This window comes from Plasmodium yoelii (assembly GCF_900002385.2).
Source record: "Plasmodium yoelii strain 17X genome assembly, chromosome: 4".
Lineage (NCBI taxonomy): Eukaryota > Apicomplexa > Aconoidasida > Haemosporida > Plasmodiidae > Plasmodium > Plasmodium yoelii.
Genome location: NC_036176.2, coordinates 222,334 through 246,917, shown reverse-complemented (window position 1 = coordinate 246,917; position 24,584 = coordinate 222,334). Strand labels below are relative to the sequence as shown.

The 24,584-nt window shown below is 21.8% G+C and overlaps 6 protein-coding genes across 6 annotated transcripts; 3 read left to right on the top strand and 3 right to left on the bottom strand.

Annotated features, from left to right (window-relative positions):
* Nucleotides 1–143: 143 nt before the first annotated feature.
* PY17X_0403500 (CDGSH iron-sulfur domain-containing protein, putative) lies at nucleotides 144–1,014 on the top strand (the record flags this gene model as incomplete). Its single annotated transcript, XM_022955048.1, has 3 exons — nucleotides 144–212; nucleotides 348–449; nucleotides 655–1,014. 3 exons carry the CDS (start codon nucleotides 144–146, stop codon nucleotides 1,012–1,014), a joined length of 531 nt encoding a protein of 176 aa, XP_022811531.1.
* A 990-nt stretch (nucleotides 1,015–2,004) lies between these two features.
* PY17X_0403400 (ABC transporter B family member 4, putative) lies at nucleotides 2,005–5,880 on the bottom strand (the record flags this gene model as incomplete). Its single annotated transcript, XM_719098.2, has 1 exon — nucleotides 2,005–5,880. One exon carries the CDS (start codon nucleotides 5,878–5,880, stop codon nucleotides 2,005–2,007), a length of 3,876 nt encoding a protein of 1,291 aa, XP_724191.2.
* Nucleotides 5,881–8,295: 2,415 nt separating this feature from the next.
* PY17X_0403300 (uncharacterized protein) lies at nucleotides 8,296–12,225 on the bottom strand (the record flags this gene model as incomplete). The annotated part of the gene is made up of 1 exon (XM_722148.1): nucleotides 8,296–12,225. The coding sequence occupies one exon, from the start codon at nucleotides 12,223–12,225 to the stop codon at nucleotides 8,296–8,298; it is 3,930 nt and encodes a 1,309-aa protein (XP_727241.1).
* Nucleotides 12,226–16,412: 4,187 nt separating this feature from the next.
* On the top strand, nucleotides 16,413–18,401 carry PY17X_0403200 (uncharacterized protein; the record flags this gene model as incomplete). The annotated part of the gene is made up of 2 exons (XM_723153.1): nucleotides 16,413–18,182; nucleotides 18,324–18,401. The coding sequence occupies 2 exons, from the start codon at nucleotides 16,413–16,415 to the stop codon at nucleotides 18,399–18,401; spliced, it is 1,848 nt and encodes a 615-aa protein (XP_728246.1).
* A 1,160-nt stretch (nucleotides 18,402–19,561) lies between these two features.
* PY17X_0403100 (conserved protein, unknown function) lies at nucleotides 19,562–20,680 on the top strand (the record flags this gene model as incomplete). Its single annotated transcript, XM_022955047.1, has 1 exon — nucleotides 19,562–20,680. One exon carries the CDS (start codon nucleotides 19,562–19,564, stop codon nucleotides 20,678–20,680), a length of 1,119 nt encoding a protein of 372 aa, XP_022811530.1.
* A 2,294-nt stretch (nucleotides 20,681–22,974) lies between these two features.
* On the bottom strand, nucleotides 22,975–24,551 carry PY17X_0403000 (fam-a protein; the record flags this gene model as incomplete). Its single annotated transcript, XM_022955046.1, has 6 exons — nucleotides 22,975–23,079; nucleotides 23,259–23,492; nucleotides 23,593–23,702; nucleotides 23,865–23,934; nucleotides 24,031–24,286; nucleotides 24,421–24,551. The coding sequence occupies 6 exons, from the start codon at nucleotides 24,549–24,551 to the stop codon at nucleotides 22,975–22,977; spliced, it is 906 nt and encodes a 301-aa protein (XP_022811529.1).
* Between the last annotated feature and the right edge of the window lie 33 nt (nucleotides 24,552–24,584).

Genomic DNA, 24,584 nt, shown 5'->3' with positions numbered 1-24,584 from the left:
AAAATATGATTAAATTTTATATGTTAAACTGATTATAAGAAAATATACTTTTGCGAAGAAAAAATAGGGATAAATATAAGATTTATGTGTAAAATAAATTAAAATATATGAATTTTTATTAGTATGATAAGTATGATGAAAATATGAAAGACCCTTTAGAATATCTTGAACACATAAACTTTAATACAAACAAGTTTCCTCAGTACAATCATGTAAGTGTTAAAATTGGATGAATTTATAAATATTTGAAATTTTGTGATTTTGTTTTTGGTAATTTTTTGTCCTATGTTATACTTTTTACCAAGCCATATTAATATTAACATTTTTTAAATAAAAAAAAAATTTAGCTAGTAGAAAGTTGTCCTTCTGAAAATGAGAAAGAAAAAATTATACGAGTTTGTCGATGTTGGCAATCAGCAAAATTTCCATATTGTGATGATACACATAAGGTTAGATAAGGAAAGTTGCCAAAATTGTGTTCAATAGTTGTATGTATATATATATATATATATGTATATGGATGAGCATACAAATGTGAATATATGGAATGGGGGAATAAGAAATTGTATTAAAATAAGCAACTCTCTTATTAGCCAGATATGTATATATTTTATGTGTGTGTATATATTTCGATATTTTTCTTAATATGTGCAGGTTTTCATAGAAAATGGAGATAATGTGGGGCCATTCGTTGCTAAACTCGTTAGTTATAAATTAAGTGAAGATGAAAGATTAAAAAGAGAAAAATATAATGAAAAATATATTAAGATAGATAAAAAAATAGGAGCAAATCAATACTCCGCTTTAAACAAGAAATTAAACTATACCCGCTTCATGAATTTTAACACATATACATTTAATAATAATAAATTTAAAAAATCAATGTTATTTTCATTTGGTATATTAGCATCGGCTTTATTATATGATCAAAAAGAGAAGTTAAAGTACTTTTTGCAAATTAATAAAAAGGTAATTAAGGATATAGAAATTAAAAGAGATCATGTTGAAATATGAAAAGGAAATCCTAATATACATATAGGAAAATTATTATGATATATATATTTTTTGTGTGAATTTTGTTTTGTTTCAATATTATTAAAATGTAAATTATTTCAATTTTGAATATATTTTTAAAAATAGATATGTGTATCATTTTACCGTTTACTTGTTTTGGCTTTTTATTTTATTTATTTATACAATTTTAATTTGCTCATTTCGTTTTTATAATTAAATGCCCATGCATATATGTAAGAATGGAAGGCATCCTTCACAAATTTATAGACTTAAAATGTGCATAGTATAGTATATAAAAATACATTATATTATATTAAAAAAATTAAAATATGAATTTATTAAAAATAAATATAAAGTTGTGTTAATATCAATCAAATTGTAAGTATTAAAAAAATTGGAAATAAATTGTGTAAAATATTTTGAATGTACAAATTTTTGAGTAAATAAATGGGGCATGTGGTGATATAACATTGTTGACATGTTTAATAAATAGTATAAAAAAAATTAAGGAAAAAATTAAGGAAAAAATTATGACTTGTGCAGGCATGTAAAAATAAGTACATATGCACACACACGTGATATATATAATTCTGTAAGTATAATTTTTTCTATATGAAAATAAAATAACAAATAAGTACAAATTGTATTTTCTTAATAAAGAAAAAAAACAAAAAATTAAAGAATGGATGATGAAATAAATAATGTGAATTATTTTTCTTCTTATCTTTACGAAAAAATAAAAATTTGATTTTGTTTATATAAAGTAGGTACATAAATAGAGCTATATTTATGTCCAATTAAAAATATAAAGTGTGAGTATATGTCATTTTATTTGAGAATTGATCTATTGTTTTGTTAATAAATACAAATGAATAGAATAGGAGAATACACGACAATTATCTATATGATATATGTAGTTATTTTTTTGAGAATGGATATATTTTTTTTTATTTTTCTATGAATTGTGTAGCGATAAAATATTTTTTAACATTAAAATTCGGTGAGTTTTTTCGAATATTCACTGTTTTTATCTTCTTGTAATTTTGTTCGTAACCCTTGTTCAATAATTTTTCCATTTTTTAAAACATAAATATAATCACAATGTTTAATTGTGGTAATTTTGTGTGAAATATTAATAATAGTGGAATTAGGGAGATATTTTTTTATGTTTGCAAAAATATTTAATTCATTTGTTGAATCTAAAGCACTAAAAGCTTCATTTAAAATTAATATTTTTGGGTTTTTAATTATAGCTCTAGCTAATGAAATTTTTTGTTTTTGTCCTCCTGATAAATTATGGGAATTAATATTATGGAAATATTTATTTTTATATGAATTTATTAAACTATCTAAACAGACAATTTTGGATACTTTTATTATTTCTTTATATAATTTGGTAATAAAATGTGTTTTATATTTTTTATATATATTAATTTTTTTATTTTTATGATCAAATAAAGCTGTATCAATTTGATCTCCACACATAAGGCATGTTTTTATATTTTTTTTTTCTAATAATAAATTATCTTGTATAATTTGATCAGGTGTGTGTGTAACTGTGTGTTGGCTAGTTGTAGTTTCGTTAATTTTATCTTTATTTAGAAGAATATCATTATCACTTTGAAATAAATGCAAACAATTTTTTATATTATTTTTATCCAGCTCTATATTATAATAGGAGTAGGATAAATTATTATTAATATAATTTTTTTTTTCTTTAAAATTGTATGAATAAAGAATATTATAAATTACACTATCACTGAATAAATAAGTATCTTCTTCAACTATTGACATTTTTTTTGTTAATATATATTTTGAAACATTTTCAATATTTTCATTATCTATAAGAATATTACCATAAGTTTTGGTATACAATTTTGAGCATAATTTTGTCAATGCATTTTTTCCTGAATTATTATAGCTTAATATTCCATATGTATATATATTATTAAAATGTAAATTAATATTTGATAAAATTTTATTTTTTGGATATTTTTCAATATAAAAATCAACATTTTTAAAGGTAAGAGTACTTCCTTTTTTATTGTCATCATTTATATTATTCATTATTAATTTTTCATTTATATTTTTATAATTTTCATCAATATATCTTAATATTTCAATTTCTTTTATAGCATTTTGCATAATATATGATAATATATTATTAAAGTTTTTTTTTTTTATTTTTTTTTTGTTTTTCAACTTTATCAAATTGTCTTCATTAGTGGATATGTCACAATGTGGTGAAATTGGTGTATTATTTGTTTGATCTATCTGTTTTGTTTGATCTATCTGTTTTGCTTGGTCTGTCTGTTTTGCTTGGTCTATCTGTTTCGCTTGGTCTATCTGTTTTGCTTGGTATAAATTATTTTGTTTGCTTATTTCATTCGAATTCAGAGTAATATCTTTATCCATTTCTCTATTATATGGTGTGTCGGGAATATGTAATTTATTATTAACACAATAATAATTTGCCTGACTAGAAGTACCATGTATATTTAATTCACATATTATTGGATCATTTATAACATCATCAATATTTATATCTTCAGTATTCGAAGAATCAGATTCGACAATATTTTCATTAGAAGTGTTGTTATATCCATCAATAAGTATAGATGTGTTGTTGTTATTAATTGTATCTTGTGTAGTACAAGTATTTTTAATTTTTTTTTTTTCTAAAAGATTTATAGGGTTTTTTTTTTGTTTTTTATAATAAAACTTTGAATAATTATAAAATAGAAAAGTTAGAAGGGTTATGAATATTGTGTTATTTGTTATATTGCTCATTTTGAGTATACTTTTTTTATCTGCATTTTTTAATTGGCTAAATGTACTAATATTATCAAACATAAATAAATATTCATCACTTACAAAATTATTTCTTTTTTCATATAATTTTACAATGAGTGATATAATATATTTTTTATATTTTGTTTTTAAAAAGTTTGTGAATTTTTTATCTAATTTATACTTTATTATAAGTTCATGATCATTTTTGATAAAACTATGTATTTCTTGAATACTTATATCAAATTTATTTTTTTTAATTTTTGTTGAATTTTCAGGAATATGTCCATTTTCTTTATTTGTGTTGTTATCTGTATGTCCAGTTTTATTAACAATTTGGAATTGTTCATGTAGAATTTCCTTATTTGGTTGAACTTCTTCCAATTCAACTTTATCATCCATTATGTATTTTGATAAATTATTATAATTTCTTTCAAAAAGTTTAATATAATTAGGTTTTATAATATTAGTAACATAGTTTGTATTTTTTTGAATAGCTTCCATTTTTTTTAAAATAGGATAATTGAAAATAAAATTTTTTAAATTTGTGAAATTAAAAAAGTTAGTATATGAATTTTTAAAATGAATAGATTTATTTTGATTATCTTGGAACGTATCTTTTTCAATTAGTTTAATTACATCTTCAGCATTTCCTATTAATTCTTGAATCCGTGAATATTGTTGTTCAATAGTAGAAGATTGAGATATAATTTTTTGTATATATATAATAGATGAAATAACTTGTCTAATATCATTGTGAGTATTATTGTTCTGAATAGTTTGTTTAATAACAATAAGTGTACTAATAAATGTAATTATGTCAATTGCTCGAATTATAAATTTTTCTAAAATATAAAAAAATCCAAGTTTCATTCGGGTATTACAAATATCATTAATAGAGTTATTAAATGTTTCTATTTCTTCATTATGTGTATTATATGTATTTATTAGTGAGAAATTATTAATGGCTTGTTCGATGATGTTATTTGATTGAGCAAGATTATTACTCTCTTCTTTTGCTATGGCTCGAAATATTCTTGAAAATAAAATTGAGATATTATAAATGCATAAAACAATACATAAAGGGATAAACACAAGTTTAACATTAATTTTGTATAGAAAATAAAAAGATAATAACATTTTGATAACATTCCGTAATAACACTATTATATTAGTAGTAAATATATCAATTAATTCAGAAGAGTCTATATTCAATCGGCTTAACAATGCTCCTGTTCCTTTTTTTTTAAAATAGTTAATATTTTTGTGCAATAATACTCTAAATAAGTGATTTTGCAATTTGTTTGTACTTATATAAGCACATAAATTAAATGTATAAGATTTGAAGGATGAAAATAATAAACTAAAAATTGATACTAATATATATGCATATAGCGGTTTATTAATTTTATAATTGGAAAATAAAAAAACTGATTTAAAAGGTGTGTCATTTATTTTTTCAATTATTTCACCACTTTTACTCATTACATGTGAAATTGCTTTTGATAAAAAAATTGGAATATAAGAATCCATAACAGAAGATATAATAGTTAATAAAAACCCCAAACAAAATATATATTTACTTTTTTTTATTATTTTAAAAAGTTTGGTCATATCATTTAATAGGCTATTTTTGGATTTATTTTTTTCTATAATTTTGGAATATATGTCTGACAGTGTGTTTTTTTGGTTGTATAATTTCGTATGGCTTTTAACATTTTGAGAGGAAAAAGGGGAAAGAAATAAATTATTATTATTTCCCCAATTAAATATTTTTTTGTGGTTACCATTTTTAATAAATGTGTAATTAATTATGTTGGCACTATTATTATGGTCCCTTTTTTGCAAACTATTTTGTGGTATTAAAAAATTTAGTGCATGCCTATTTTTAGTTTTGTTTACTTTTTCTGAAATATTTTTATTGTGCCATTTTATTGAACAATATATATTTGGGTGTATTCCATTGTGTATAATATCATGCCTATTTTTATTTAAAGCGTTTATTACATTATAATTTTGATAAAGTAGTATATAGAGAAACAATAATCTAACAAATTGATAGCTCACCAGTTTCATGTTTCTAAATCACCCTTTTTCTTTCTCTATATAATTACATATTAAAATCGCATATTATATGTCCTTTTTTCTATGAAAAAATGAATACTTTTTTTCTTTGAGTGTATGTTAAGTTTTCTTTTAGTTTTTTTATCGGCTTTTACTTTTGTAAAATTTAGTAACTTAGATATATTGACTAATTTGGATGTATATATTATTTTTTTTTTGTTGTTTCTCTTTGTTTTCCTTTTCTATTTCAGTAATATGGTGTATTCATCATTATCTATTTTTATCCATCCCCCTACTTTCATCAGCTTTAAATTATATATTTATATTCATTACACCTTTTTTCATACATTTTTATCCTTATATAAATTATATGTTTCTTATTATAAAATATTTTACTGTAATGGGTATTTTTTTCTTTTAAATATTTCAACTCTTTATTTTTATAATATTCTGTGTTATATACTTTTGAATGTAAATTAAGTTCATTCCTTGGGCATTTTGTTTTTTTGTTCTTTTTTGCCTTTATTTTCATAAAATTAATAAAAATTTATGATCTAATAAACAAAATGTACCCCATAATACGACAATCAACTATATACTAAACATAAATAAATAAAAATATATTACATATGTGAGATATATATTTTAAATGACAATGCAAGCATATTATGCATGTATATAATGTACTGTATTTTTTATAGGTAAATTAATGAGTAAATTAATGAGTAAATTAAATGTATGTATTATTCTCTTTTTTTTGGAAATTCGATTATTTTACTACGCAATATATATAATAAATTTATAAATTATATGAAATGTAAAAAGGGAATATGATGTGGAAAAACAAAGCAATATAGAAGTTATTAATTAAAAATAAAAGAAATAAAAATATTAAATATTTATAAATATGTACCAAGAATAAATATCTTTCACATAATACAAGCATAGTTGCACATATATAGATATGTTTATGAACGTTCATACACTTACACAATAATAATTTTTTAATATAAAAAAACTTGTATTATAATTTGATATATAAAATATAAACTGATAAAATGTGTGAATGTAAATATTAACAGTTTTGTTCAATATATATATTTATCACATCATTTATTAATATAATTTATACTATCATAAAACATCATTAATAATAAAAATATAAGACTATAACGAAGATAATGCGGATTTGTGTGTGTAAACAAATTATAGTCTTTAAGGCTTTTCGTTTTTTTGAGATATTTATAATTATAGTACAATGTATTGAAACAATTTTAATGAAATATATTTTTAATTGTTTTATTAATTTATTTTTTTATCTTTTATTTTGATGTTATATACATATAATATGCCATATATCTATAATTTTAGTTAATATATAACTATAAAGGATGGAAATGCCTGTGAAAAAAAAATAAAGCCATAATATTGAAGAGACTATATAAAATTAGGGTAATTATTATCTCTATTCTCCATATTAACTATAGGGATTTGTTTATTTTGAAAAATTTTAGGATTTAAGTCCTTTTTAATTTTTCATTTATGTATAATTTTTAGCAATAGCCTATTTATTATTTTATATTTAGTGTACTTTCGGTGTTTTTAATTAAAAAAAAATAAAAAAAAAATAATAAGTGGTGAAATAAAACGAAATATATAATGATAATAATAATGATAACGATGATAATAATAATAATAATAACAAATTTGTCGCGTAAAAACAACACATAAATGTTGATTTAATTATAACAACCTTAATTTATAAGGTTTCGATAAATAAGAAATATATATAGGATTAATGCTCGAATAAAAAAAGGTAAATATAATGGAAAAAAAAAAATAATTATAAAGCTTTTAGGGAAAAATACTTTATCATCGATTGTCTACATATTTTTACACCTAAAAAATGCTAATTAAATAGTTTTATTTAAATGGATAATATATCCTCTCTATTAAGTGTATATTCTGTATGGGTACTGAAAAAAAATAATACTTGCGAGTATATTTACACCTTTTTTTCTTTTTAAATATATACATAAATACGCAATACATATACGTATTATGTAGGTGTTTATAAATGCATGTGTCCTTATATCTATTACATTTTTAATTGATAAAAAATTGGCTGAATAATGATTGATATCTTAAAAATAATAATTATTATATCATAAAATAGTAAAAAATATCCTAATGTATGGGTAAATATAAATCTTCATAATCTTCAAAAATATGTTTTAATATAAAAAATGGTACTAATGATATTCTACATCCTGGTGATATAAAAATGAAAAATAGAGGAAGGACATACAGAAAAACAAATATGCATTTTTTGAATATTTCCTATATATATATAATATATATATGATTGTTTTGTGTATTAATATTTAATTGGTAGAAAATAGTATGAATGCTTTACTTTTTTTTTTTTTACGTAAAAGCAAACGGATTTTTTTTGTTAACAACTTTGCAGTTTATTTGATTTTCCTTATCGTCTTCGTGCTTTTCATGGATATATTTTTTGTGGGCTGATAAATGGCCTTGTGTATTTTTAGTTTCTATATGCGTTTTTTCGATTTGTTCAAATTGATCATACTTTTTATTAGGATTTATTAATCCTCCCAAATTTTGAGGATTATAATTTTGTTCTAATTCAATTAATTTATTTTTTGTATTATCAATATTTGTTTCATTGAGTTTAAATATTGCTTGCTCTTTTAATTGTGCATTTATGTTTTCTCTATTTTTTATAGCTTCGTAATTTTTACATTTATTTAATTCATTATTTTGCATTGTATTTATTAGTTTATTTTTATGGTGATTTTTTACTTTCTTTAAATATGATTCTATATTATTTTTATCGGAATAATCATTAAAATTTATTTTTTTATGGGACTGAGTACTATTATCATTCTCATTAGTATATTGACTCCTTTCATATTCTTCGTCGTCATCTTCTTCTTCTTCATCATCTTCTTCTTCTTCTTCATCTTCTTCTTCATCTTCTTCATCTTCTTCTTCATCCTCATCATCCATATCGATTTCATGTTCGTGTTTGAAATCATTTCGTTTTTCATAGTTTTGGATATATTTATATCCAGGATTATTATCATAATAATTTATATCACCATCATATTTGTTGTGTGGAATTTCACTATATACTACACTTGATTTTTTTTTATAATTCATTGGGATATTCATATCATATTTAGGGTTGCTTTTGAAGAAATGATTATTGGGAACATTATGATTGTCATAATTATTTACATCATTAATAAAGTTATATTGGTTATTCATTGGCATGTTTGTTGGAATATTTTTTGAATAAAACATATAATCTCTTTTATTATTTGGTGAGTTATGTATATCAGATTCTTTAGCTATTTGTTTGTTAAAATTTCCAGGATAAAGATTTGAAGGGTTATTATAACCCCTATTATTGTATTTATTGTGATATTCATATTGTCTTTCATATTCCTTATCCTGCATTCCCATGTCATTAATATATTCATCTATATGATTATTATGTGAATGATAGTTTTGATATGGATGTTGGATTTCATGTTGATTTTCATAACTGTCATCAGAACCTTCATCAAATTGTTGTATTAAAGTATTTGCATGTATATTATCAAAATTTGAATATTTATCATGATTTTGTGATAAATATTTTGTGTTATTATTATCATTGTTATTAATTTTATCTTGATAAATATCATAATGTGTTTGATTTTTGAAATTGACAGTATTAATAGAGTAAGACCTATTATTAGTATTTGTCTGTTCATCATCTTCTAAATCTACCATATTAAGCCATGGATGTTGTAACATAGTATATGCTGATGGTCTTGTTTGAGGATCTATTGAAAGCATAGGTAATAGAAAACTACATAATGGATTTATTTCTTTTTCTGGTAAACCATATTTATATTTTAATATTTTATGTAATCCATATCTTTTTATATTTTTAATATTTTTTAGTTTATATGTATTTTTATTAAAATATTTGTGTGAATTATATCCTGAATCTATCATTGATTTTGGTATATTTCCTAATACTTCGATTATAAAACTTAAATGTTCTTCGTTTTTATCATATATATCTGATTTTTGTGGATTAAATAAGAAATCTCCAGTTACTAATTCAAATACCATACAAGCAAATGACCATATATCTGCTGTTTCGTTAAAACCACTTTTTAATATAACTTCTGGAGCTCTATATTGTCGTGTTTGTATTTCTGCATATCTTGATTCATCAATCCATAAACTATTACCTAAATCACAAATTTTATAACAAGATTTTTCATGATAATATACAGTAGGATCATAAGGCCTAATACAATAATCACCTTCTTCTGTTTTAATATAAACAACTTTATTAGTATTTTTATTATTTCCCAATGATTGATTTTCATTTGGACCTTCAGAATAAATATTTTTTTTTTTATTTGATTCATGTAATTTCATTGCTTCTGGATGTATTAGATGATTAAACATACCACAATAAATGGGAAATTTGTTAGCATCTTTATCTACATATATTTCTGATTTTTCAGAATATGTATCATTAGTATTTTCGTTATTATCATTACAACTATTGTTACTTCCCTCCAAAGAGCTATCCTTTCTTAAATAATCTATTGGCAATCTACGCAATAATTGTGGTGATTTATCATATCCAAATTTTTCTGGATTATTTAAAAAGTAATTGTTATAATGATACGGTTTTCTTGTTAACGTTTCTTGTATAGCATGTATGTTATAGTAGGTAGTAAGTAAGGATGGGTCTGAATTGGAAGGTTTAAGTCTATGTTTAACATATGGTGGTTCGTTGATTTTTTTTTTTTTTTTTTTTACATTAAGGTTATTATTATTGTCATTAATTTTGTTTTTTTCGTTATCTTCTATTATAGACCCTTTTGTGTTTTCTTTTGTTTCTTCTTTTGATAGATCTGATAATTTATTTTGATTTATTGAAAAATTATCCATATTTGCATTAACAGATGATAATTTGTTTTCCATTGTATTAGAAATAATTTGTTTTGAATCCATTTTGGTTTCATCTTTACATAATTTTATATCACTATTTTCATTTAACTTTTGATTATTACATTCACCAGATATGGTACTATTGTCTTTGTTTATATTTATATTAACTTTCGGATTTGCGTTCATGTTATTATTAGGGGTTATTTTAGTAGAAATTTGTATCGGTTCTAATGAAATGTCATCAGTTTTTATACCCTCTATATTTCTAAAATTTTCGTTATCTTCCTTTTTAAATTGACTATTATCTTCAGGGTGACTCAAATTATTAATTTTTGCTTCTTTACTTGTTTGTTGGTTTTCTTCTGTATTATTAGCTTCATTCATTTTTAATCTTTCTTTTTTAAACATTTTTTTTTTCTTTCTTTTTAATTTTTTTTTTTCATTTTTAGTTAATTTATTCCAGTCAACGTTATCAAATTCATTTTGTTCCTTTAATGCGGTTGCATTTGATTCTGTTTCATCTTGCTCTGTTTCATCTTGTTCTGTTTCATCAATTTGTGGTTTTACTTGATCAATATCCTTTTCATTGTTTATATTGTTTTTTTGTTCTGGACGAGGTGACGAAGTGAAATGATTTTCAGTAACAGTTTTTCCATTTTTATCATCATTATTATTTTCTAACTTAGATTTAGTATAGTCCCTAGGCTTTGGTATATTCGCAAGTGTAGAAACAACTACATTTTCTGGTTTTATATCACTATGTATAATTTTGCAAACATCATGCAAATATTGTAACCCTATTAAAACGTGAGTGGCAATTTTTCTAACTAAATTAATTGGTATACCTTTATAATCATAATGTTTAATTAAAGATAATAAATTTGGACCCATATATTCAAACACCATACATACATGTGTGCCATTTGGTCCCTTATGCTCAAAACTGTCAATAAACGAAACAACACCTTTTGTCATATTATAATGAAATAATCTTTCTCTTTGTTGTTCTTTAAATTCAACCCAAGAAGAATCAAAAGAATTTATTTTAACAGTTTTTAAATAATTTATTTCACATTTAGCAGATTCTGTATATGTTTCTGAACCTTTTTGAATTTTTATAGCAACAAATTTTAATGGTTTACTTTTTAAATCGGTTGCAATCCAAACTGTAGAAAAATGACCCCATCCTAATTTTCCTTCAATTCTGTAACGATCATTATATATTTCATTTATTTCAACCGGATGATAACCTCCTGGGCAATACTCATCACTTCCTTCATCATCACTTTCAGTATATTGTAATTTTCCAGAAGTAGCATCCTGGTTACTACTATTATTTGATGCAGACATCGAATCGCTATAACTCATTGCTTTAATGATATTATTGTAAAGATATATGTGTTTATGTGTGGGTGGATTATATTTGTTTTTGTATATTTGTTTATTTGATGGTGTTTTTTCTTTGGTTTTGTTTTTTTTAAATTACTTAATTATTTGCCTTTTATCTCATTTATTTGAAACAAATAAATATTTAAAAGTATATATATATATAAACAAATATGCATGCATAAATATATTTTTTCCTATTTATATATGTATCATGCAATATGTTTCTTTCGCTCATTTTATATTTCAAAGCATACTAAAATTTTATATATTCATTATATATTTTTTTTTCTTATTAAAAAAAATAAATGAAGCAATATTTTCGTATATGAATTTCTATTATATATTGGTATAAATAAATGTAATATCTTGTGAATTTTGCAAATTATAGGAATAATTACTGCATTATTTATCAAAAAAAATCTAGCATGTATTCCTACGAAAATATAGATATGTGCATATAATACGTGTGCTTATTTATGGAATATACATGTATTATAAAGAAGCAATTTGAACACACCAACTATTTGATCGAAATAAGAACAAAGGTAGCGATAAACGAATAAATAAAAAAAATAAAATAACAATAATTATAAAAATGAAAAAGTTAAAAATAGATATTTAAACCATTTTATTATTATGACGATTATATGCATAATTACAAAATATAAAAAAAAAATACACACTTATTGGTCACTTCTTTTATCACTATATTTTTTTTTCTAATGCAGTTACTTTCACTAAGCCTCGAATGAAATAAACATATTTATAATATATTTATTCGTAAATAAAATTAAATGAAATTAATACACACATTACCAAAAAATATAAAATGGAAAAAATAATAAATCTATGGTAAGAAGTAAAAAAAATAGAAAAAGAAAAATGCTATATTTCTCTCTATTCATCCATGACAAAATATAAAATAAATTATTACTAATGTAAAAAGTGGAAATATAGTATATATATTCAGTCGTTTCGTTAGTAAATTAAAAGGGCTATATGTTACACTAAATGTAATGTAAGCATAACAATACAAATATATTAAATTAACGCATTAAGTGCTACAACTAAAATAAATATATGTATATAATGTATATTGTTAATATATTTACAATGTAAAATTTGGTTTTATTTTTTCCAAATCCTGATATTGATGAATATGTGATGTTCTTAAAATTTGGGGTTATACTGTTAACACAAATAATGAATACAACAATTCGTCTTATTAGTGTCTTAGTATCATTTAAAATACAACATAAAACAATTATGTTTTGCTCTTCTTTTATTAATTGATTGTATATTTTGTAAATTAGCAAATAATAAATGTCATTTTTAATTTGTGTTATTCATATAAATATATAGATTTCATTTATGTATATATATGTTCATAACTATATATGCAATCATGTACAAAATGTTTGTTATTACAATACAGCTGATTATTTTGCAGGTTATATATTCTAATGAAAATAACAGTAAGATGCAACTTTCGCTTTATCTATTCCATTTGACATAATCTTAAGAAAATTCATTTTTTTTGATTTTCATTAAATTAAGCCAAATTATGAATGTTGCATAGGGGATTCATAAAAATGTTATTATATAGAGTGAATGAATTATATACGTTTTTGATCCTTTTTTATTTTTTTTTTTATTATATTTACTTTTATATGTTTACAAAAAACACAATGAAATTTATTATATAAAGGAATGTATTATGTAATAAAAATGAGCATAAAAAGGTATGTATTCTCATGTAAGCTCATAAACACTTAATTTTTATACTTATATTTTATTTATGTTAATTTTCATTCTCACAATTTACTAAAATATTTATATAATTATCACAAAAATATTTTATGTATTTTCATGTATAGAAAAATTAAATTAAGCATTGTTTTATTATAATTAACAAAAATAATGTATAAAATAATTTTCACGTAAAGATTGTACGTAAAATATTATATGTAAGAAATTAAAAAAACGAAAAAAACATATATTAAATATATATATAATATATATATGCGAATTTTACATGTCGTATAAATAAAAATAAAAAAATAAGCAATATCACAAATTGGGTTTTTTATTATTATTTTAATACTATTATTTTCACCAGAAAATTTTTTTTTTTTTTAATGATGATAAACGTTATTTTATATAGAAATTATTCTGAGTAATAAAGTAAAAGAAATGTGAGGATATTATATAAGGATGCACATAATAATTTTATGTTTTTTTCTTTTTACATAGTTAGCATATAGATTATTTAACTACTCTTAGCAATCTACTTACATTAAAAGTACACATATTTAAAAGAACAAAAAAAAATAGATTAAGTACACCATTGAAGTTTTAATTGCCTTGTTATATATCCATCCGTCCTATATAGGAGGGGTAGTCATATATATATTTTTATGAATTTAAAGTGTCAATTTCCTTTTTATAACCCGTATTTTAAAGGGTTTTCCGTTTTTTATTGTTCACAGTGTAGCTAGCTATTTACAAAATTATACGTTTTGGCTATTTTGTATATGGTATATGAAAAAAAATACATAAGAATAGACCAGACGACTCTATTTGTAATTTAATTTAATTAAAAAAAAAATGTATTAAGTAATTAATCACTATATTATTGCAAAACTCTTGTATAATATTATTTTGTTTATTTTGTTAATAACAACGTTTCTTACATGATATACACACGATAATTAGATATACAGCGCTTATACCAAATTGCATGAATATAGAATTATGGAAGGAAATATGTATATATTATTATATAACCCGTATTTATTTACTAATCCATTTACTAAAAATGCGAGAAAGGAATGCATAAAATTTATGTCTTTTTAACTATGCATCTATCATGTATATAAAAAAGAAACCTAAAGTTTTCATACTTCCATAAAACATATTTGATACAAATTTTGTTCATTTGCATCTGAGCATAGTTACATTTAAGAACTCATAATTTTTTATAATATGAATAATTATTTTCCTTGCCTAGATAATGGAAAGCTAAAAAGGTATGTATATTATTTGATGGAAAATTAGCTCAACATATTCATATATGCGTATGGTTGAAATGGTTATGAATAAATATATAACTCCTTATGAATAGGGGTATGTTTCTTAAATTAAAATATATCGCTTTTTTCTCTCGTTTTTAAATACAAATTAAGTATATAATAACAACAACAATTTTGCAATAATATAACGTGACATAAATGTTATAATTATTTATTTGTATTTTTTTTCATTAAGTTTTATATAGCTGTTATTAAATGATATCATAATACATGTATATGTCATAAAAATAACTTTACGAATAAAATGGAAATTTATAACGTTATTATGGTTAGATACGTTTTATTTGGATAATTGTTTTTCTGTTTTTGTGCTTCTTTAACATTTGAGGGATATGTATTTATATATATCATTTTTAAAATATACGACATGATAATAATTGTTATATAAGGAGAAATAAGTATATATTTATTACAACTTTATGTGTTAATATAATATATATTCCCTCGTTTCATTAATTCCCTTTGTTTTTTATAGAATAATTTATATATATATATTTTTTTTTTTCATTGCAATAATGGTTATTTATCATTCGCACTGCTTATTTTATTATATATATTTTTTAGAAATATTACTGTGATAATTATTAAAATATAATGATATTTTTTTATATGCCCCCTGTATTTTATCATGGAACATTTTTTAATGTAATAAATAATTTATTTTATTTTTCCTTTTAAACATGGAATATATATATTTTATGTAAATATATAGTAAATACGTATACATCATATATAATTTACACGTATGCATATTTAAGTACATACCATACTATATGTTATGAATTCCTTCGGAATGGTTAAGAAGGTTTTAATATATATTTTTTATTAATGCAAATAAAAAAATAACTTTTTATATAGTAACAAATTTGGATGTATATAAATATCATATATATATATATATCATAAAATAATCTTTAATTAAAATATCCATTATTATATAGATGACGTATAAATAAATATAAATATATGAGCATATATACATATATATGTATACATATGCGTTTAGACCCCAATTAAATCTTTTAATTCGAATAAAAGCGTTAAACAAGATAATTCCTAACAACACAAAAGCAAATGAGAAAATTTTTTGGATTAGAAAAAAGTAAGGCAAAGGATGATGACAAAATAAATGAAGTTGAAAAGAATGAAGAAAAAGAACATGAAGATGAAAAGAGTGAAGAAAAAGAACATGAAGATGAAACAGAATATGGTGGCGAAGAAGATTTAAAAAAACACATTTGCTTATCGAAAAATATGTTCATGGGGAACGATATATTAACACCATTTAATTATAATTTATTAGCATATGATCAAAACATAAACAATAGAATAATTATAAATGATGAAGATGATGATTATGAGAATAGTAACAAAATAAAAGATTTAAAAGCGATATCTGCTTTAGCTATTCCAGATGAAGAAAACACAAAATCTTATGAAAGTAGATATAAAGAAAATGAATTAAAAGCACGAAGAAGTAATTTAAGGGAAAATGTTTTAAAGAAATTAACATCTATAAAAATGAACATAAATATAAGAGAAATGGATGAATATTCATCTGTAAAAAATTTATATATAAAAAAAATGGAAACAAGTGATATACAAAAAGGAAATGAAAAAAATATGAAAAAAAAAAAAAAAAAAAAAAGTTCAATAATAAATAGTATTATAAATGATGACCCAATAACACATGAAGATATTTCTTTAAATATGAATGATATGAATGTAAATCCGTTATCTAATTATAAAAGTGAAAACGGAAATATTATGGATGATAAAAATAGTAGTATATTGCCTTTTAATAATAATCAGCACAAAAATGAAATATTTAATGAGCCTATTATAAAAAAATCAGACGAATCGATATTAAGTAGTAATGCACTAAGTAATATTAAAACTTTAGATATATATAAAAAAATAAAAAAACCTAAATGGCACTATCCATATAAATTATATAGAGTTATATTAGGCCATTCGGGGTGGGTAAATTGTGTTGATGTTGATATAAGTAATGAATGGTTTGCAACGGGAGCTAATGATCGATTAATTAAAATATGGGACTTAGCTACCTGTAAACTAAAATTAACCTTAACAGGGCATATAAATAGTGTAAGAGATATAAAAATTTCTAAAAGAAACCCATATTTATTTAGTTGTGGTGAAGATAACAGAGTTAAATGTTGGGATTTGGAATATAACAAAGTGATAAGAGATTATCATGGTCATTTATCTGGCGTATATTGTTTATCTTTACACCCATCTTTAGATATATTAATGAGCGGTGGAAGAGATGCAGTAGTTAGGGTATGGGATATAAGAACAAAAAATTCAATTTTTGTATTATCGGGACATACAGGAACAATTATGTCTTTATCTTCGCAATCTGTTGAACCTCAAGTTATATCAGGTTCCCAAGATAAAATGATAAGATTATGGGATTTAAATAATGGAAAATGCAGAATAGCATTAACACATCATAAAAAAAGTATTAGATCTTTATCTATACATCCTTTTGAATATAGCTTTTGTAGTTGTGCTCCAGATAATGTTAAAGTATGGTGTGGAGCAGATGCCGAATTTGATAGAAATATTACAGGTTTTAATTCAATAATAAATTGTAGTTTAATTAAGCAAGATTCTTACTTTAGCGATTCTTCAATTTTAATATTAGGTAGTAATAATGGTCAACTTCATTTTTATGATTGGTCAAGTGGATATAAATATGATACATTGTCAAATAAAGTTGTACCTGGAACAGTTGATTGTGAAAATTCCACTTTAGCAATGGCTTTTGATAAAAGTGAGAGTCGGTTAATAACAACACATGGTGATAAATCCATAAAGGTAATATATAAGAGAATGTGGATTAATAAATATGCATATGTGTATATAAGTAGTACGAAGCGCATAATCATATTTGCATGCTTATTCTAATATGTTCGATTTATATATTTTCTAATATTTCATTCAATTTTTTTTTTTTAGATTTGGAAAGAAAATGAAGATGCAACACCAGAAAACTTTCCGATTAAATGGAATCCTTATGATAACTTTAAATTTTAATTAAGCTAATGTGATGTATAAAAACTATGTACTTTTGAACAATATTTACAGTTAGCATGGATCTTTGTGCGGATATATATATATATATATTTTTTCTTACCGATTATTTTGAATTTGACAATTTTCCCAATTTTTAAAGAATTATAATTTTATTTTGAAAAAAAGGAAAGACGCATTTGTACAATATAGTTTAGATATCATAAAAATTGTGACCTTTTAAATGTAGTAGGATTCTCTTTTATAATTTGTTTACCTTTGACATGCGCTGGGAGTTATATATTATTAATTTGTAATATAAATAAATATATATGAGTAATGACGTTGTTTATTAACACAGCGTAAATTTTTGTGGTGAACAAAATAAAAATTACTCTGACATAATTTTTGGAATATGCACACTATATTATAAAAAATATATGTTTATATGGAACTGCGTAAATTTTTTTTGTAACATTAATTTATTTTTTTTGTATAAAAAATCATACGTACATATAAATATATGTAGATACTTTGTTCTCATTGTTTGTGAATAACGCCTGAATATATAAGAAAAAACACTATTTTAAAAATTTATAAAAAAAATTATTAAAAATATTATTTTTTCTGAAGAAAAATTGGTATAATTTACATGAATATCTATGATTATGTACATTTTATGATTATTTATCATTATTTTTCTTTAATTTATTTATAATTTTAGGGGTTTGTACTGTTATCATTTATATAATTTTTATGTTGTTTTCAAAAATTGCAATGAAAGAAGAAACAAATCTAAAATAAATCAAATTAAATAAAAATCTGCTAAAATAAGCATAATTGGAGAAAAGGCAAATAACATATTTTCTAAGAATGGATAAATAATTGAAACATTTTGAAGGAAAATATGGGTGACCTTATATGTTTTTTTTATGGAGATACATTTATATAAAACGCTAGATTTTACAAAAGGAATATAAAACATATAATGAGAAAAACATAAGGAGTATACATTAAATGGGGAAGAAATAAAAAAGGGAAGCATTTTATCTATATTTTATATAAAATAAAGAATTACATAATAATGTATAGGAATATTTAATAGGGAATATTTACTTATGAAGTATATATAAAAATTTACTTACGTATGTAGTCGTATATTTGCTAATCTTCCTTTTTCAAAAATGTTAAAGATTGTAAGAAGGGGAATTTATTATTCACATGAAAAAAAAAAATACTATACAAATAGGCTGTATAAGAAGGTGTGTAGTAGTTGCTTAAGTTTAAATATAAATAACATGGACAAATGTATATATTGCAACAATATATTAAATGATAATGATATTAGATTAATAAAAAATAATATTTATACAGACATAATTAATGTTAGAAAAAATTTTAAGATATTCGATGAAAAAAATACTAAGGAAAATTATTATGAGCCATTATTAAATAACGTACAAATTGATGATAAATATGTGCATATAAAAAATGGTAAAATAAATAACAGTAATAAGTTATATGTATATTATAATTGTTATGATTATATTATATTAAATAACCCATATAGTAATTCATGTTTGAATCTTACTATTTTATTTAAAGGAATTATGTATGATGTTAAAAATTTAAAAAGAAAAGATTTAAGCTGTTTGTTACATTTGTACAATTATGCTTATTTCATTATGGACATATTTTTATACTTTCTTATTATTAGTAAAGGGAAAGGTGTCCATTATAAATACATGTATAACAAATATAGAGATTGTGATCAAGATTATAATGAAGAAATTGTAAGCATTTTATTTGAATTAAATAAAATTATTAAAGAGAGAAAAAAAAACATAGGAATAAACTCTGTTAATAGTGATAATAAACATATGGAAAATATAAATGAAGCAAATATTATAGATAAGTTAAATGAAAATTATGTTAATATATATACAAATATATTGAAAAATACAGAAAATAAATCTATATTAAATATATTTTTCAAAAAGTTAGAAGATACTAATATAAAAAATAAAATACAAGCTTTAAAAAAATATATGTATATGGGCTCACCTTACCCATCTCCTATAAATCATTTTTCTATTCAAATTTTATTCCCTCCTTTTTTGAATTATAATTTTTTTACATTTCCTTTTTATTTTCCAATACAAAAAATTATATATGATTTGTACTTATATGGGCATGTAAAAAATTATAACCATTCAGAAATAATTAAGAATATTTACAGTAACAAGTTAATTAAAGAAATTAAAGAAGGCGACTTATCCACAAAGAAAATAATTAATTTTTGATACTTTTCCTTTATACCAATATAATTCCATATGTGTATTTGCACAAATATATATGCATTATATTGTTGTTTTTCGTTTTTTTTTTGTGAAATATTAATTTTTTAATACTTTCCATTTGACATATTACAACATTTTGTCTACTAATATTATGTAATACTGAAAAATTTCAATATATTTTACAGAAAATAGTTATCTATATAATACAGGATACATATGTGTATATATATAATCACAAATGTAAAAATAGTAAAGAAAATTATTTATATTTATCGATTAATCGAAGATTTATATATGCATTTATTTCTTCGTATTTGTTATTGAATTGTTTTTTAAATTTTATTAATATTATTATAATAGCTTAATATAATTTTAAATAAAAAATGGGTTATATAGCACTAGAAAAGGTGTGTAAATATTTAATCTCTATTACAAAATAACTATTTATATACTTTTAAAAATTATACTAATACTGAATTTCTTATTTATATTTTTACAATAATATTAATTTGGGGCCACCATTTATTAAAACAAAAGATATGATAGTATTTCAGTTTTGCATGAAGACATAAATATAAGGAAATATATTTTAATTTCACTATAAAATTACTCATATTTTTATAATAAAGTTATACGAAATATTATTAAGAATAATGATATATGCATGTATTATATATATGGCCAAGTATGCATTAATAAGGCCTAATTTAGGGAAATTGTTTAATTGCCATAAACAGAAATATAAAATTTCTTGAGAATTAATATTCATCTAGTATATACAATTCTTTAATAAAAACGGATTCTTAATATTTCAAATCCTATATTACCTATAAATTGCATTAAGTTTTATTTTAATAAAATTTTCATTAGTACATATTTTATTAAATTTGTTTAAAGTTCTTAGTGTAATACATTTAGTAATTTTATGGTATTTTCTTCCGACAAATTTGAGAATTCTGGAAATGATCAATTTAAATATAGAAGTTTTTCAATGAATATTGTCATAAGTGAAGCTTAGGAAAAATAAATTACAATATAGGTCTTGATATAACTAACGCTGGGTGTCTATGGTTATTTAATATATTTATCATGGATCAAATTAATTTTCAAATCTATGCATATGAAAATATAAATTTTTTTATACACATTATGATGTGATTAATTATAAATTAGATCAAAAGCTAAATACATAATTTTCTAATATAAATGAATTTTATAATAAATATATAAAAAATGGTACATAATATAAAACTTATAAGGGTCTTATAAATCAAAAAAGGTATTCGATATATATTGGTGTTAAGAATATGTCTAAATTTTGTGATACGTTTAAAATATTATGCAATATATATCCTAATATTATTAAAAATGATATTGGTGATAAGTTTCTAGATAATGCTAAAAATATTTCATATGGTTGTATATTATTTTTTCAAATAATTACAGTAACATTGGAAAATGGTGTCCTTCCTTTAATAGTTTACCAACAAATTTACCACCCATCTTATCGGAAAAACCGGAGCAAAATTATGTTATAAACTCTAATAGGTCATAACAAAATAGATCATTGAATGAAAGAGAACCACCAAATTCTGATATTACATCAAAAGATAGAGAGACAGCATTAAGTCCATCACTAGTAAATAAATTAATTACAATTGTAACTATACTTTTGCAATAACAATTTTTTTAGGAATTTTGTATAAGGAAAAAAGAAAGCAATTATAAAACATAATATTTTAAAAACTATTTATTGATTAGATAATATACAAAATTCTGATTATATTTTTTAAGATTTTTATATTAGCATTCATTATTTGGGTTTCGAAAACATTTCCAAAGGCAAAATTTAAGAGAGCAAAAAAGAAAGATAAAATAAATTATTAATAGATGATTTAGAGAATGATTAATGATATAATTAATTTATATGGTTGATAATAACTAATTTAATACAAATACAAAGTTGTATACGAATAATGAAAATAAGAGAAATAGTAACAGAAAAACACTAATTTATATATTTTTACATACAAAAGGACTATCAATATTAATATGAAAAGGTAGAATACAGAAATAATTTTCATAAATTATAATTCTTATATTTATGGAACTCACTAAAATAAATAGATGCATCCTTATATTAAAAAGGTGTAAAGAAATTATACAGAAACAAACTGTATTAAAAAATGTGATTATGGCAATAATTTAAAATAGACATCATATGTAACAACTAATTTATTTTATTAATAATGTATTACAACATTAAAATTACAAAAAGCATTATGATGAATGTACATTTATTCCATGGGAAGTATTATGCCTAATCTCAGAATATTTAATATTTGTGCTGAGTGAATTATTTTAGTTAATAAATCATCAATATTAGGGGTATTAATAGTAACCTGTGAACAAAAAACAAAAATGGATAAATATATAAAAGAAAATATTATAGTTTTTGTGTGGATAAACATGATATATTATAAATATTTACATTTATATAAATGTTAAAATAGAATAACGAAATAACGAAATAAATTGTGGAATAAAATTATTAAGTTATTAAAATTTTTATATTGCTTACAGAGTGAACAAAAGTAATATCAATGTAATTAGTTTTTTTTTGAATTATATATCCAGATAAGTTAACAAACATTTTTGTCCATTTTCCATTTCTAATATCCTTTTCTGAATAAATTTTTGGCTTGAATATGTTTGCACTTTCTACAATAGTGTTTGTGTATTTTCTTCTATCGACGTTGTTATAGTCATCTATATCAGATGATGTAGATAGAATTACAGTTGTGTCATCTGATACCTAAAAATTAATCAAAAATGTATATGTTTTGCATAATTTGCGCTATATAATGTGGAAATGATTATTTTTAAAGGGATGAACGAAAAAAATGTTTCCTTACTTGAACTTTTTTGGTTAAAGCATAATGATACCCATAGAACGATAAAGGCTTATTTACATAACGGTGTTGGGTTATTATTAAATTCGGAGAATATTCACGTGCAACTTTTTCTAAAAAAAAAATTATATTTTTACATATATGTAAATTAACATATTACGAAGTTTAACGACTAACATATAAAAAACAGTATTATAGAATAATGACAATAATAAAACATGAAATATTGCATATTGACAATCTTATATTAAATTTATCGATTATTTGCTTAATACCTTTAATAATGCTGTTACCCAAATATTTGACATTATTTGAATTCCATAGGATTTCTATTATATCATTATACTAATGAACAGGAAAAAGGTATATATATATGTAATAATTATTTTTTAATTTTAACTTAATTTGATAACTTAAAAATGTTTCTTCGTTAATTCATACCTTATCGGGGTATCTGATTTTATGATCAAATTTAAAAATGAATATATTTCCATGTAGCTTATAATATTCAATTGAATCCTCACTGTATTTATGATAGAATTTGTAATCATCTGTACTTGTAGCATGGTATTGTAATAACAGTTCAGCTTCATTCATAACGTTTTCTGCTATTTCAGTTTCTTCAGGGTTTATACATAAGTTGGAGGGTTGTTCTTCACTTGTTCCTTCTGAATAATCATCGGGGAAAATAGACCTTCTTTTAATTTGTAAGGAAAAAATATAAATGGATTTATAGACTGATATTTTTAGTATTCATTGTTATGTAGATGTACATTTCCATAAATACGAATTATATTCGATGTGAATATATATACTGTCATATTTTCTTACATATTAGATGGTCGAGCAAATCTTCGTAAAGCTTCAATACCTGAATTAGCCTCAGCTGCAAAAGCTTTATTGCTCATATATATGGATGATATTAAAAGAGAAACAATTATTTTAATATATCCTTTACTCATTTTCGATTTTAATAAATAAGATATTAATAAATT